The sequence below is a fragment of the Siphateles boraxobius genome, unplaced genomic scaffold (assembly GCF_051911475.1).
Source record: "Siphateles boraxobius isolate OS27281-9 unplaced genomic scaffold, OSU_SipBor_1 13, whole genome shotgun sequence".
NCBI lineage: Eukaryota > Metazoa > Chordata > Actinopteri > Cypriniformes > Leuciscidae > Siphateles > Siphateles boraxobius.
Genome location: NW_027508733.1, coordinates 18,598,904 through 18,615,902, shown reverse-complemented (window position 1 = coordinate 18,615,902; position 16,999 = coordinate 18,598,904). Strand labels below are relative to the sequence as shown.

At 38.9% G+C, this 16,999-nt stretch overlaps 1 protein-coding gene across 4 annotated transcripts; it reads left to right on the top strand.

The window, feature by feature from the left end:
* Positions 1 to 391: 391 nt before the first annotated feature.
* On the top strand, positions 392 to 16,060 carry safb (scaffold attachment factor B). 4 transcript variants are annotated; one of them, XM_077226258.1, is made up of 21 exons: positions 392 to 701; positions 1,106 to 1,193; positions 1,640 to 1,707; positions 1,807 to 2,043; positions 4,395 to 4,448; positions 8,811 to 8,856; positions 9,621 to 10,038; positions 10,390 to 10,436; positions 10,517 to 10,614; positions 10,700 to 10,849; positions 11,132 to 11,229; positions 11,317 to 11,360; positions 11,452 to 11,531; positions 11,618 to 11,763; positions 11,857 to 12,153; positions 14,736 to 14,867; positions 14,974 to 15,010; positions 15,091 to 15,191; positions 15,288 to 15,346; positions 15,439 to 15,493; positions 15,609 to 16,060. In XM_077226258.1, the coding sequence occupies exons 1-21, from the start codon at positions 549 to 551 to the stop codon at positions 15,727 to 15,729; spliced, it is 2,529 nt and encodes an 842-aa protein (XP_077082373.1). In that variant the 5' UTR covers positions 392 to 548; the 3' UTR covers positions 15,730 to 16,060. The 4 variants fall into 4 exon arrangements, with proteins under 4 accessions (XP_077082373.1, XP_077082372.1, XP_077082375.1 ...); XM_077226257.1 differs by having other exon boundaries at positions 8,808 to 8,856; XM_077226260.1 differs by lacking the exon at positions 4,395 to 4,448 and having other exon boundaries at positions 415 to 701.
* Positions 16,061 to 16,999: the final 939 nt, after the last annotated feature.

The window sequence follows — 16,999 nt, the reverse complement described above, 5'->3', positions numbered from 1 at the left end:
CCCACTAAAAGTGCAAGTACCTTTTATTGTTTTTTAATAAAAGGCTAAATATTATATTAGGTGGCCGCACTTCTGTCATAGTGTACTTAAACAATATATTGCATGTGTGATTGTTATGTATCTATCATATCTGCCTAATTAAATTAAATGACTATTAAATAGGTTATTTTCATTTTTCAACAATTCTCAGCTGTTCCAAAACTGTCAAAACCGATCTTGCACCTACAATATTTTCTATCTATTGCCACCTGGAGTGTATGTATCAGCGAAAATTTTCTTATAATTTATTACAAAATAATATCAGCAAAAAAATCTCACATTCCCGCGCTAGCAAACTCCTGTCAAACTGACCGCGAATTTATGACGTCTATGCGCATGCGCCAAAAATTCCGAAGGCAGACGCATGCGCAGGGCTGTAGTCGACTGCGCCATTTTGCTTCGAGTGAGAAACGCTGTATATCGTGTTCTATCTACAATCCAGTGAGTGCTCGCGGGGTAGAAAGAGACTCATTGGTGTATTTCCACTATTATATTCACAAACCGAAAACATGTCAGACTCTTCGACAGCAGATGTGGGGCCTGTGGAGGCGGGGGTTCGTAAGTTATCGGAGCTGAGAGTGATCGATTTGAAGGCCGAGCTGAAGCGCCGAAATCTCGACATTAGCGGCAATAAGAGCCTGCTTTCAGAGAGACTCAAAAAGGCAAGTGGACGCCGAGAAATATCAATATCTAATCATTTTTCAACTCTATACTACATATGAATAAACATGCTTTGCATGGTCTGAGTTACTGGGGTGTATGCTTACCGCAGTAACGTTAACGTTACATATGCTGTTTATATTCGTGAATGATGTTTTGGATTGATACTGTTTTTTTGTTATGCGCGCCCTATAAGTTAATGTATATAATATTTTATGCACTACTGTCTGACTGTTTCAGGCATCAAACTGGCCTTGCAGCATGTTTTGAATTCAAGGCTTACGTAATATGCAGCGAATACAATGGTTTGTCAGTGTAGAATAAAAATGAGTTGTGTGACGCTGTAAACAATAGGTAATGGATGGAAATCATTCTTGAATTTGACTGTGTCATGCTTTCGTTTCAGGCTATTGAAGAAGAGGGCGGAAATCCAGATGAGATTGTTGTACACCTTGAGATAACGCCTAAGAAAACACCTAGGCGAACTCTAAAAGGTAAAAGCGAGATGTTTTCTCGTTGATGAACTGATATACAGTGTTTTAAGTTTTTTCATTTAAATATTAGGGGTGTAACAATGCACTCGTGTCGTGATTCGGTTATATAGACAATACTGATCTCACGATAGTTAAAGGGTTAGTTCACCCAAAATTATAATTTTTTCAAGCCTATATGACAGACTTGTGCTGCACATGTTGCACTTAACTGTATTTTCCTTTTTTGAAGTGATTCCAATCATATTTCAAGCAATTCAAAACCATCATGGCGAACAGTGCGCATCTGAAGTGTCTCAGCTGAAGGAAATAATCCATAATTAATCTATTAATGACATAAAAAATTAACATATATTGGCCGATTCCAATATGGTGGCTGATATATCGGTCAGTTTTGGTTTAGTTGGGATTTTAAGTTGGTTTGAAATGGTATTTGTTTCTGTCTATAGGGAAGGGCAAAGATGAACCTGATGAGGCTGAAGATGGCACCCTTGAGGAGGACTCCATTGATGGCCAGGTGCTCTGTAACATGAAGTTGTTGATGGATATGGTCTGAACTGGATTGAGTTATTTTGCATAGGTTTATCAAAACTAACAATTTCTTTACCTCCTTTAGGAGGACCCAGATGCTATCCCAGATAACCTTCATGAGATGGATATCATGGACATGAATGTTCTGGATGAAGCCGATATGGGCAATGGAGGTGGGCCTGATGGAGACGAATATGACGAAGAGGTCCTAGACACTTTATCAAATGAAGAAAACGCAGGCAGCCTGAGGGAGGATGCCGCAAATAACCACGATGCGGAGGATGCTGATGATGCAGTTATGAGTAAATCTGAAGTGGAGGAGGTGAGGTTTTAATATTAGCTAATGATACCGCAGCTCAGTTCATATCAGTGTTATTTTAGTTTTTGATATTGTTTTATTATTATTTTGATCTAGCTTTTGTTTTAGTTTATAGTTAGTTTTCATGTAAATTTGTTTAATTTAGTAATTTCATTGTGCTTTTGTCTTTCTTTTTTTTATATATTGCTATTTAGGTTTAACTTATTTTTGTTTTAGTTTAAGTTTTGCTATTTATTTCCTTTTAATTATGCTAGTGCTTCAACTTAAAGCTGCATTCCGTAACTTTTGGGTTAAAAATTATCCAAAATAAATTTGAGCAAGTACATAACCAGCCAGTGTTTAAAAGTATCTACTTGCCTTAACTCGATTCAAAACGGTAAGCTTGTTGTAATGTTTTTAATTCCAGTGGTACTGGTGGATTTCCGCGGGAAATTCGACCATGTCTTTGTGCCATTACGTCACATCTGTACACATAAAGAAGATGTCCCGGCTAGTAGGCTATATTGCGTGTGAGGATATTTGGAGGAGGCGGAGATTTATAGCTTTTTCTCACAGCACTTGATATAATTAAACTTATCAATTTAATGGCGGGTCCAGAATGGTTCAAACGACAATCACCAGCGACAACTGAAGATTCACCCATTGTAAAATGAACAAAACAAAAGTGGATGTTACCAGAGAATGTCTAATAGAAGAGAATTGGCACTGTCTGGTTACTTCCGGTTTCTGGACTGGCTGCAGTAACATGTCTCTGTCCATGCAGGGGCGCTCGCAGGCGAGTGCAGAATGAATGGGAGTCTATTGGGTTTCACCCTCAGAAATCCACTTTTCTAATCTATTGGCGCTTTTCCATTACCAGTACCAGCTCGACTCGCCTTGGCTCGCCTCGACTCGGCTCGCTTTTCGTTCCGTTTTCCATTGCAGAAAGTATCGCCACAAATAGTACCCGGTCGTCATAGCGACGCCTTTCGTTCCTCGTTGCCCCATCAAGCTCTCGCTGGATCCTCTCTTCGGCAACCAAACAAAGGAATGTCTGCACCTCCTCGTTTGACCACGGCGTATTCTTCCGAGTTGCCATAATAACAGTAGTAAGTTTAGTAACTATCTCTGGCTAAACTATTTAAAAAAGGCGGGGTTATTCTGGATACTCCATCTGGCGCGTGCAATGATGACGCAGTGAATAGTGACGATTCTCTCTGACCAATCAGCAGTCGGCATTGTTTTCACGTCACATTTTAGTATCGCCTTAGCTCGCCTCAGCTCGCTTAGAACCTCGCCGGAGGTGGTACGAAAAAAAGTACCCGAAAGCAGGTACAGGTACAACTTTTACACAGTGGAAAACCAAACAAAGGCGAGTCGAGCCGAGCCGAGGCGAGCTGGTACTGTGTAGTGGAAAAGCGCCATATGTAATTTTTTGTCAAGTAATTTGAAAATTGCATTCAAGAGGGGAGGAGGGCTAAGATAATACACTCAGCTGAAAATTGCATTTTTAAGTTACTTAACTGTACTAAAAATCCGTTCAAAAATGTGATGACGTCACATAATAGCAGAATGCTAGCGTGTTCCGGCCAACAACGACCTAACCTGTAAGAAATCGAAAGGACATAAGTACTCGTTCATTCGACTTTTGGACTACAATCTATAATGAACTTGTGGAATCAACAATAAAATCTACGTTGATTCAAGACAAGCAGGAGAAAGGCATACATTTAGCCGTCTAGCTCCATAGACTCCCAATCATTCTGCACTCGCCCACGATCACCTCCAGTGGAATTCTAATGGAACTGCTACCAAGATGATATACAATGGGGCTAATAGGAAGTGCCAAGGCTCTCCGTTAGACGGGCTCTGATGTTACTTACTTGTTCAGATGACATTTTCTGGGGAAAATTCTTATGTTGGTCATAATTCCAAAAAGTAGAATCTGTGATTCTGAAGGACAGTATCCACACCGACACGGTGACTGATAGCCGCACATTCTCATCAAAACATTGGATTTATCCATGCTGTGCCGTGCCGAGGCACAACCCACGTAAAGTTGATCATTCCGCGAATAATTGCAATTGCAGAATTTGGACAGGGATGGCGACAAAGAGCAAAAACAACGGACTGCAGCTTTAACCTTATTTGTTTATTGCCAAGGCAGCGTTTCTAATTTCAGTTTAGTTTGTAGTTATTTTATTTTATTTCAGCTTTCTTTAAATTAACAAAGTTTTTGTTTTATATACAGTGTATGTATGTATATATATATATATATATATATATATATGTATATATATAGTTTTAGTTAACAACAATACCACTAGTTCTTATTGCACATTGAGCGATACTTACATACTTACTTTGGCTTTCAGGAAATAAAGGCTAATGACGAAGACATGGATGAAAACCAGGAAGTGCCGTGTCAGGTATTCAAGGAAGTTGACATTTTGGGGGGAGGGGGTTTGTTCCGTTGGGTTCAGCATAGGGATGCCAACGATTAACCGGCGATTGATTAATTGTCGTTAATTGTTTCTTTGATAAAACGTATCGATGGTTGATTAAGTAAGGTCATCATTCGAATGCATAGAATGCATCATCATGGCTTATGCGCAAAACACGTGCAGAGACACAAGGAAAAATGAATTGTGCGCACCGTAGTTACATTTTCTAAGGGTGGGTTGCACCAATAAGGATTCCTCTTAAATCTAGATTAAATCAAGGTTTATCTAATAATTCTGTTGCACCAATTTTTAAACCTTGTATTCAAAAAAACGGGTTTAAATTTAAACCATAATTTTGATCCTGGATTTAATTAAATTTAAGATTAACTTTAATCCTGTTGTCCATAACTTTAAACTCAGATTTAAATCTCAATTAGAGATTAACTTCAAATTTACAGGTGAGGAAGTTTAGATCAAATAAGGTGCACCTACAATTAGAATAAGTGGCTGACAAAGACAGAAAGAGTGGTTGTGTCCTCAGGCCTCTTTTATTACAAATAAAAATGAAAAATAAAGCGTATTGAGCCGGCAGAATCTGAGGGTTGTGTGAGGCTGTTATCGAGTCTGGAATGCGGATCCCTCGCTCAATGTCGGACAAAGAAGAGAATATATTTATCATTTATATACTCAAATGGACAGTGTGGCTCTGTCAAGACCAGAGATTGTCACTCCGTGAATCATACCAGGTTTTTTTCTTATCGCGGTTGTTTTGTCATACGTTATATGCTGCCATATTACTCCATTAACTGATACTATAAGTTTATTTCCAGGCTTATGAAATCTCGTACGTGCTGCTGCAATATTTTCATTACCTGCTTTATCAGTAACGGTCTCTATACGTAGCAGTTTATTAAGACGGCTGATATTCTACAAGTTTATTTCCTTTATTGGCAAGGGCTATTATCATCAGAGAGAGTTTCATGTGTTCAAAATAGGAAATGGAATATAAACATTGTTACTGTTTAATTACAATGGCGAATCCATCATGACGGAGGAAATTAATCGTAAATGGAGGTTTTAATCGCAGGTTAGAATTCTAATCCCCAATTTGTTAATCTAGATTAGCTTTAAACTGTGCTTAATTTAATCCTTATTGGTTCAACTCGTTTACACTGTCAGTGAAATGTGACCCAATTCCGATGTGTTTTTTTTTGGCTCATATGTGACAGAGATAGGATGTGTTCTATGACGGTGTAAACAGGAAAAAAACGTATGCATTCGGATATTTCGAGATCGGTTTCAGGCTTCGTTCATATGTGGAAATAAATCAGATATGTGCTAATGTGTCATGTAAACAGTCAGATTGGAGTTTCTGAGGCATTAGGCGACGTCTCAGCGGTTTATGAGATAAATCCCGTGCATCTGAAAAGAGACGAATGGCCAGACGAAGCGTTGTCGTCGTAGGAGATGAATGTGGCCAAACGTTGACAACATATCAAAGGTGGGCTTGCTCATCCTAAAATTTCCGACCCACTGCTCCTCGTTAAAGCCAATATTTAAACACAATATCCTCTTACCAGTCCTGAGATCTCACACACACAATAACTGAAGCATATGTGCAGGCTGCAATGATGGCCCTTTTCTTCATCCTCCGCCTCAAAGTCATGTTGATGTTTGGCGAACTTCACATATATCGCAAAGCTAGCATCAAGAATATTTCGCGTTCGTCCATCTGTGCAAGAACCCCCTTTAAGCATGCTCGATGTTTCAGATAGTATGGCACGTGTAAACGCATGAATCGGATATGGGTCACAATTGAAAGAACGTGTAAACGGATGGTTAAAAAAATCGGATATAGGGAACACATCAGAATTGGGCATCAAGACCTGCAGTGTAAATGATAGGGCTGTGACGGTTATTATATAACCGTGAGACCGACGGTTATAGTTGAACACCATCATTAGAACTCTATAACCGCCAAAACAGTGTTATTAAAATATTTTTTACAAACATCTTTTAACATAGAGAATGTTTAAATACTAATATCAGCTTACAAGGGAAACGGAGGGTGCTTCAGAGGCTGCTGCTGGAGATGATCAGGAGAGGTCTATGTGTGCCCCTTTACCGATCAGAGCGCGCGCTGACACGGAGATACTCGAGGCGTCCGTTTCTTTACTGTCTACGGTCCGCACGAGCGGAAAGGTGCGCGCGGCAAAAATGTTGCGCTCGGTGCGAAAGACCGGCAAGACCTCATTTCGCTTTGCTGTGTGCAAGGCTTTTTTTGTAACAGCGCGCGTGGCGCCGCATCCGAGGATGAACGACTTCAAGCCGAATCTGCCCAAGCATGTACGTCTCACCGCACCGGCACTTAGTTTGAGCATCTAAATTGCAGTTCATTGCGAAGTTTTTTTTGTTAAGGTTTTGTTTACTGTGTGTGATTCATTTAATGGAAAGCACATTCACTTCTAGTCGTCTTGCTGTTAAGTTTAAATAAATGTAGAGCAAGTAGCTTATCAGTGTCTGCTCGTTTATTTAAACTAAGTTGTCCTATTAATAACAGACGAAGGTCGCACACTTCTGTTGTGTTTGGGCTCTTTTGAGACTACCTGCTCTAAAAAAAAGAAATGTGATGTACTATGGTTTACTTACATTTCATGAAGTTACAAAACAAGACTAGTCCAAAAGCTGTATACTGTTTACACGTGCGTCAGCGGCTCTTTTTTTATATACAAATAATTCTTGTACTCTGCTAGTTAAGACCTCTTCAACAATATATGACTCAAGTCTATCTGTGATGCACAATGATTTTTCATGTAAAGCAGGGTTTTTTTCATGCTATGAAAATAGAGCATTTCAATTTAAGGAGGCACTGAAATGAAAATTCTGTTTCATCCTTGCATCTACTATAATACATTGTTGTTAGTCTTGAGAGTATTTACATTAGGGAATAAAAATGTAGACCCACATTAAGGATTTGTGTGTCCTAATGGACTGGTGGTAGTATTTTTGTTGATGTTCATCAGTGATTGTATATGAAGAGCAGGGACAAAGTTGTGTGCATTTTTTTTTTTTTTTGTTGATTTCTCTGGAACGAATAGACAGTCTGCACAACAGCGTTGAGCAATAAATTGAAGTCTATGTGAAGTAGGGCTGCAAAATTAGTTGAATTTCTAATCACGATTATCGATGTCACGCTTACATAATCGTTCAAAGCCGCAATTACAAAAGAAAAATCGACTCTGGATGCGTGTGTTTAGAGCATGTTATGTTATGAGAGGCGAATCACGACTACTTCAGAGAACTCAGCACAATAGGAACTACCAGGCAGTGACGTAATGCGCTGAAATAAAGTCTTTCACCTCAGAAAAACTTTCCTTAGATTTCCCTGTCCTGTCAGCAGTTATACTGTGCTCGTACTCTTCAAATGCACACACAAATTCGGCTGCGCTCGCTGTGTATCGCTTCACTGTATATAAAGTCCAAAAGGAACTACGAGCATTAGTAAGTCCTAAATTAGTAAGTCACAAAATAAAAGTGAAATGCCAATAAATCACGTTAGTGGTACGTTGTGTGTTAGCTGAGAAGGATTTGCATGATGGTATGATTTTCATTCTATTTTCCATCTCTCATTAACAGTTCTTGTTAGTATTGTGTATTCACCATGGTAACTGTCTTTCCATAACCCCAAAATGCCACTTTATTTTTACTTTGTGTTATTTTTTATATTTTTAAAATGACTGGTGGCTCATACCAACATTGTATTAACAAAAACTAGTTTGGGACTGCTATTTAATAGCTTTAGCATAGGCCTAATGTTTATTTATCAGTAGTCTTTACTATTAGTCATATTTTTACAATTTATGTGTATGTTAAGTAAATGGGCACAGTACTTGTGTGTGTTAAGAATTTATGTGCAAACGTATAATTATATGCCTATATATATTTTTTTTCTATGTAAATTGTGATAATCGTAATTAATAATCGCAATTACAATTTCAAGGGAATAATTGGCAATTATGATTTGTCATAATCCTGCAGCCCTAATGTGAAGACTGCATGAGCACCAAGAGAACACTGTTGCCTTCGTCATTGATAACAGCCGCTATGAACACTCTGCATGATTTAAATAAACAACACATTTCAGCGCCAGATCGCCTCTTATTTAACATGAACAAACAAATTGTTAATCAACTGGAGTATCAACATTGTATTAGGTACATCTGTGCTGTGAGTTGTTTCAAAAAGTGGTGGGGACAATATTAACCCTGACAAAAAGTCAATACCTGCAAAGTATGCCCATGGTTGGGTTTCTTTTGTCTGTCTTCACTAATTTTCTATCTTTAGCAGGAGGATGATGGAGAGCCTGAATGCGAGGACACCAAAAGCGAAAAAGGTACTGTATGAGGTTCTGGAATTGCTCTTAATGTCAGGGTGAAGCCTTAAGGTCCTTTAGTGTAAATGTATCAGGTTATTCAGGAAAAAGAGACTGGAAATCCAAAGTTGATTACTGGCTTTCTGCATTGCTGACATTGGGCATTTAGCCATTAATATTTATTTAGAACGACGTTATAGTCCCTCATAAATGCTCTTTTGTAAGGCAAAGATATGCAGAGAGTCAGTAATCTGTTTCAGTTAGTACATTGGTTGGTTTAAATGGTTGTTGCAGATGCAATTTAGTCTTTCTAGGTTGCTTAAAGAAGACAACGAAGAGAAGAAAAGAAGAACTGGATCATGCTGAAGCAAAATCACTGTAGGACTCAGTTTGTTAATTGGAGATTTCACTAATGGACCATTTGCTTGTTTGAAAAGAAACAAATTTCCTGTAAAGACAGCACAAGCTGCTTCTTCCTTATCATGGACACTTCAAGTACTAAAGTCGACGATGGACACTCGGTTGTGGTGGAGGTCTTGTGGCTTTCCCTAGTCAACAGTGCACCCTCAGCTTCAGGGTGCAGGTGAACTGAAAAGAAATGGCCTGTTGTCTGGAAGCTTGTTGCTTGTTCTTGCTTTGGTTTTTCCAGTCTCTTCATAGGGTAGCTTGCCTTTGCTTGTGTATGAGAAAACAGAGGGCCACGTCCTATTCCAGTTCCACGATAACATTGCAATGTCTCAGAAGTGATTAAACTCTGTGCCATTCTATTCCTGTTAAATCCGTAGAAAGTGAGAAAGTAGCCGGGTCTTGTATATCAGAGCCGCTTAAGGAAGACTTCGCTGAAGAGCCGACTGAAGACGAGAAATCTTCAGTCTGGGATTCTCACAAAGAGGAAGACAATGTGCACGACCTTGCTAACGCAGAGGAGGCCGCCAATTTGGAAGCAGACGTTGACTCATCAAAGCAAAGTGAAGTCGATTCAACAAGCAAGGACCAAGAAAATGTTCGGGACAATTTGGTGGACTCTGAGAGCACTTCCACTAAGGCCGCTAATGCTAGCGAAACATTACTGCGCGATATCGCAGTTGATTCGGAAATGGCGTCTAAAGGAGAAGGTGATGAGGAATGCAAGAAGACTGAACCTGCTGAGTCTTCAGAAGTCAAAGAGTCCTCTGTACAGGGTGGTGATGATCAGAAAAAGAGGTTTGTTGTTTTCTGTCTACTAGAACAATGGCTTTCTCTGTTTCATTGGCTCCTTTGTTAACAAGTATGGGTTCTCTTGGGAGGTGTAAACGACTGCGCATTTCGTCTACCATTTTGTCTTTTTTTTCTACCTTCAAAAAGTAATGTACCAGAAATTTGGTTTGCCATCTTAGTCCAAGGTATGTTTAACGTAATTGGGCTTCACGTGACTATTCAAGTTGTAATATCCAAATCTTTGTTCATTGACTATGGTTGTGTGTTTTCACTAGGTGGGTATTTGTTAATCAACACTGGTGATCCCGTTCATTTTGCCCATTCAATTTCTCATAATACTATTTTCTTTTTCTCTAGCGGTGATGAGGATACATCAACCAAGCCTGAGTCAAAAGATGATAAAGGTGGGTGTGCAATGAAGTACTACTTTTGACCAAGAAATTGTTTTTTGAGGACATTGTAAATTGATCTTCCGACACATCAGGTAGTGCTGCTGCTAGCGGAAGGAACCTCTGGGTCAGTGGACTCTCTTCAACCACAAGAGCGACAGATCTAAAGAATCTGTTCAGCAAATATGGCAAGGTCTGCATGTTATAGAAAACTACACATTGGAAATGTTGTTCTTAGGTTTGAGGGTGTCTTGATCCATGTTTGCTACTACTTGCAGGTTGTTGGCGCGAAAGTAGTAACAAACGCCCGAAGCCCAGGCGCTCGCTGCTATGGGTTTGTTACGATGTGCTCTACTGAGGAGGCCACAACGTGCATCAGCCATCTGCACAGAACCGAACTGCATGGCCGGATGATTTCAGTTGAAAGGGTATGTGATTTTTGTTTATTATTTGGGTGCTAACATACTCAGAGTTCACCAGAGATAACTGCGAGTGTCCATTGGTGCAACTCATTCACCAATGACAATTTCTGGTTTTGGACAGCTGATTTGTTGTATTCCCATTTTATTTTCACTCCCTCATGTGGATTTTCTTCCAAAAATTTTGGCTAGTTTGCAAGTGCCTTTATTTCTAAACTCTTTTGCATCAGAATTGGGTGGCTGGCGAGGTGTGGAGTCAAAGCTATTTGCTTGATCTGTATCTGTATTTAGGCCAAGAACGAGCCTGCTGGAAAGAAGCCTGCTGAAAAAAGCGATGCCAAAAATCCTGGCAGTGACAGAAGACACTCCACGGACTCGAAGACCGAGAAGTAAGTTGTAAATCAATGGTATTTATTTACAGACATCTCTGCATGCCAAATAACTAACGATCTCATCATACGGTTTCATCCTTACAGATCTGAGAACAAGGATGAGAAGTCTGAAAACTCTGATGGAAAAGGTAACAAGATTAGCTTGCGTTCACATTTGTAACTACACTCAGTAACATGCAAAGGTATCCAAATCTTAATGGTTCAATCTTGCTGTTACAGAACAAGGAGAGAGGACTGTTGTGATGGACAAGTCAAAAGGAGAGCCAGTCATCAGTGTGAAGACAAAAAGCAAAGAACGAGTATGTTTTGTGGTTTTAACCGTTTTGATTCAGACAACTTGTGTAGTTTTGAAAATTTTAAAATGACATACCAATCTTTGTTTCAGAGCACTAAGAGTCGTGACCGTAAATCGTCTAGCAAGGATAGGAAGGACATTTTGTCATTTGACCAAATTAAGGAGCAGAGAGAGAGAGAGCGTCAGAGGCAGAGGGAACGAGAGATTAGAGAGGTGGAGAGACGCAGGCACTCTGGGTAAATTTGATGCTTCTATCCTTTGGCCCTGATGTAGTCTTGATCTAAAAATCAATCTAGCAATTTTCCAACTGGGGTTTATTTACGATGTAGCGAGCGAGACCGCGACAGCCGTTCGGAACGCGAGCGCATCCGCCTATTTCGGGAGCGGGAGGAGAGGGAGAGATTGCTGAGGAAGCGCAACTTTCTGGAGGTGGAGAAACAGCGGCTGGATGCCGACCGCAGGGAGCGCGAGTTCCTGGAGCGTGAACGTCTCCGAATAGAGTATGAGCGGCGGCGCGAGCAGGAACGTATTCATCGGGAGAGGGAGGAGCTGAGACGCCAACAGGATCAGCTACGCTTTGAACAGGACCGACGTCCCGTCAAGAGGCCTTACGACATGGATGGCAGGTATGCATAAAGTAGGGTTGCTGAACAGTTTTGCCAAACCAGTAAAAGACAAGGTTTCTACACCCACTTGCAACTCTACTTGATTCCTTGGGTAAGTTAACGAAGCAGGGGCACCTTGATTTGTCAGCTTTGTGGTAGGGCTGCACCATATTGAAGAAATATGTGATAACTCGTTCGAGTTGTTTAAAATAAATTTAAAATGAAAAACTAAACATGATATAATGTACGTTTCACATTCTATTTAAGCATCCCTTAAACTTTTGAAAGTAAATAGCAGTGTTTTACTGTAGCATTACATAAAGTGTCATTTTAACGTCGGTTTAAACCAGGGGGTTTAGGGTAGTGATCGACCGATATTGATTTTTTATTACCGATACAGATTATTTGCAAGTGTATGTGCCCGATAACCGATATGCAGAACCGATATTTATTTACTGTTATACTTCTGTTTTTGGCACAATTATTACAACACAAATGAACTGAACAAACCATTTTATTTATAACAATCACTCCCTCCTTGCATACAAAAAAAAACCTTGATATTTATACACAAATAAATAGAGGGGTCTGAGTCCAAAAAATAAAGTGCGCTGTTACTAAGTGTCTTTGTTTAAAAATAAAAGCTTTGATGAGGTAAAAAATAAAGCACAAAAACTATTCTAACATATTTGGATATGTTTATTTGTTTTCATAAATGGTAAACTAATCAAATTACAATAAAAAACATTTATATTATTACATTATATAATTTATATCTAAATTATACATATCATTTATAAGCATCAGCAGCAACAATGTTAACAATAGGCAAAATAAATGTTAAAAGTCTAATGTTTTCATATGGAAAAAATAATTGACAGGGGAGTCATATCACCTTTGCAGAAATGTAATTCATTTTAAACAGTTTTAGAAGGTTTATGTGCCGTTTAATAGGTTTAAACTAAGAGTGAGGAATAATTCACTGGGTAATATTAATTCACTGCATAATATTAGCTGGAATAGCCTATAACATCAGGAAAGTAACAAACAAAACAGCATATACATCATTGCATTTTCCAACTAGTATGTTATTAATTATTATTAATATTTTTGTCGGTCTAGATCATGAAATGCTTTATGACAAAGTGCTGTTTATCTATGCATTTACACATAACTATAACATTAGGCTATACGTTACTCAACCGCGATCGCGCGTGCAGATAATAAATAATTAATTTCCACAAAGCGGTATATTTAGATGTGTATTAGCGAAATAATTGCTATGTTGTAAATGATAATATAATCTAGGGTGTTTAAACAAGATAATCTTGTCAAAAGTTTCATTCAGTGGCCGTGCTCGAACATTCCTGATCATCAACCCAGTGAGTGCTCAGCAATATGAACAAACTTTTTTTTCGAGACTAATGGTGAGCAAATACAACAGATAAAGAATTAAATTCAGCGCTTTTATTTTCAACATGCACTCATTCATGTCTGTTTTATTTAATTAATGTAAAGTTACGTCTTTATTGGGGAAGGACGTGACGGATTACGCTACGTGGCTCAATGAGTTCGTCTCAATTTTTTAGAACCAAGCTGCATAAATAAACTATATCAGGCATTTATGTCTCAAATCTCATTTCTGCATGTCTGTTATGTTAAATAAAGTTGAATAATTAAAGCAAAGCAAGTAGAACATATACTTTACCTGTGCACAGAGTTGTTATTGACTGATCTCCTCAGACGCGGGCTGCAATGGCGGAATTCTCAAAACGGCCACAAGATGGCGCCGTTTATCGGAAAATCCGATATTACAAAACCGATTCCCGATTATGGGAAAATGCTTAAATATCGGGAAAAATATCGGTAAACCGATACATCGGTCGATCACTAGTTTAGGGTTTCAGGCAGGCCTACATTAGGTTTACTTGACAACAGAAATTGAATAGTCAAATGTAAAAATATAACACTGCTTAGTTTTCACTGTATTAATTAAATATACACTGATTTTTATTAAAGCCACAGAAGTTTTCAGTCAAGAGCAGTGAGTTATTTTCTCTGTCTGTTATTGTTTGATGAACAGTAAGCACACACACAGAAGCAGGTTTATTAGGCTGCTGTCGCTTTGAGAGCTGCATGGAACTAATATATTCTTACACACGCTCTTTTTTTTAAACTGTTTAGTCCATTCAAGACACAACTGACTGCGTTTACGTGAATACTCGCCACGATGGGCATTTTGACATTTTTTTGACATCATGGACATTTTGAGATTGACATGCATTTTGTGTGCATTTGATCATATAAGCTGCGGAAGAGAACTGAAATTGGGCGTCACTTATTGCGCATAATAACATTACGCATGTCACGCGTATGTAACAGTCATGTGCCCAGTCTATTCTCTGCTGTCTGCGTCAACCTAAAAATCTGACTTTTCATAATCTGTTGAAGTATTAAAATTATTCTGTTAGCGTAAACCATTACAATATGCATATCACAATATATATATTTGCGATATTTTGATATATCGTGCAGCCCTAGACTGTGGGATGCAGCGTGTCTGTATTACAATTTTTTATTTTTTTCATTTTCCAAATATACAGAAAAGATGACTGGCAGATGAAGAGAATGACAATGGATGATCGCTATGGACGATCGGATTTTGGACGCCAAGACCGCTACCAAGACTTTGACCACAGAGACCGCAGCCGCTATCAGGATGATATGTTGGACAGGTAATGCCAGCTCTGTCTAACATGTCTAGCAGCAGCCAACTGTCTAGATATTTGTCTATAGATTTTGCTACTATATCGTAATGATTTACATCCCCCTTACAAACAGGAGAGACAACAGAGGTGGTTTGTCAGGAGACAACCAGGTAAGAAAAGCCCTTCACAGACCTTCATTAGATTTGATCCTTGGGAATTGGAAAATATCTCATCCTTTCTCCATTTACAGCACTTTTCAGATCGGGAAAGACATGGCAGGGACAGTCGTGACAACTGGGGTGGCGGCTACGATAAGCGTGGAATGAATCCTATGAGGCCGGTGCCAGGCAGGTAGGTCTTTTTTTCTCATCTGGTCAGATGTGCCGCTTCATTAAATGCTTGCAAATTCTCTTCACTCAGTTGTTTTGCTCTGCTTCTTGTTTGAAGTCGTGACAACAGGGACTGGGAGCCTGGACGTAAAATGGACGGGGACAGAAACTGGCAAGGTATGTTTACAATTTTTTTTATTTTTTTTTCTATTATGTTCAAAAGAAGTTGCATGTTATCCTATCTTCTAACTTACTACGTTTCTTTTTAGGAGCAGACCGAGGTGTTCCTGGACAGGGTCACATGGCACGAGGTGGAATGGCAAGGTATCAAGGTTTAGGCTTTTGTTTGTCATGGCTAGACATAACTGTGTAAATAGATTATCATGGGAAATGTCTTTTGTTGCACATGAAACTAATATTTGTCTACTCTACTCCATAGCCGAGGGGGATACATCCAGACAGGGACGTCCCAGTCACTCGCTGGAGCATTAAATCGACCGAATCAAATGATTCAGGGCAGTGGTATACAGGGTGGCGGAGCCTTTGGTCGACGCTATTAACTTAAACCCATTGTGTATCTGCTATTTGAAAAGAAACTTTGCAGCTTGTACATTGCCAATCGTGCTTTGTAATTGTATTTTTAAGTCCACTTTTATTTTGATGGTGTAAAGACAAGCAGATAATTGGTTACATTGTGTAAAGTTTGAGATTTTGATTTTTTTTTTGTCCTCCCCCTCCATTCCACATCTTTAGATTTTAGGCTTTTCTGTTTTTCACTTGTTGAATGCTCAGGAACGTTTTGCTAAAATGGAACCTGTCTATAAAACCATTAAATTGTTGTTAAATTGTTTTTGATGTTACAATAAAATTGTGGAGTTTTCTTTACACAAAGGTGGTACTCTCGTCTTCCTAGGATGAACACGCTAGCATTCTGTTGCCACTAGGTGGCGCTCTTAGTCTAAGCAAAATTGGAGGAATTGAAGAATGCTTGTGAAAATGGAAGTAGATTTTTACATTTCCTGACATCCAATCTGAACAGGTTCATTTAGTACTTGGGGTTAATGTTATAGTGATGGCTCCCTTAGCAAACACAGCTAATAATATGTGGCATCTCTATAGTCTTGGTTACAGATTGAGATGTTATATTGGCATATTGGAACTCTAAATTAAGCAAACGGATGGCATTACGATCATGACCACCAGCCAATTGCTCAATGCATCTTGATTATTCAGAGCTTGACTTCCATGTCGTAGGAGTGCTGTGGCTTTTAATCTAATAAACGGTCAAAAATAAATGCACTTGTTACATGCTTTTAAATGTCAGAAGATCAAACAGTCACATTGTGCAAGTCTATTCACTGGAGTATTAATCACTTATATATCTAATAATAACCCTCAATTTTCAATGCCTTACTAATAAACCTTATGGCCAAGGGAAAACCATTTCCTGAATATTTTATTTTGGTGTATTTTCTGAACCCATGTTTAAGTTCCTCACAGTTGTTCTCAGAATTTAATTCATAAGTTAGGGGGTGATGTTGTCCCAAATTTGAGGCTCTGAATTCACTCCTGTATCTGTTTTCAGTTAATCATGACAACAAACTGACTCCACAGGGGATATTGTGCTTTGCTAGCTTGAAATTAGCCATGGTAACGTGGGACGTTGTTTAATACTTTGAAACAAACCACTGCGGTGCAACTTTTGGTTGGGGGTGGGAATTCATAATTGTAATGGTCATTACATATGTTTAACTCTTGTAGTAGAGTAATTAGCTGTCAATAAAGATAAATGATACAGTTCAAAGGAACTCAGGGGAACCCTCGATAACA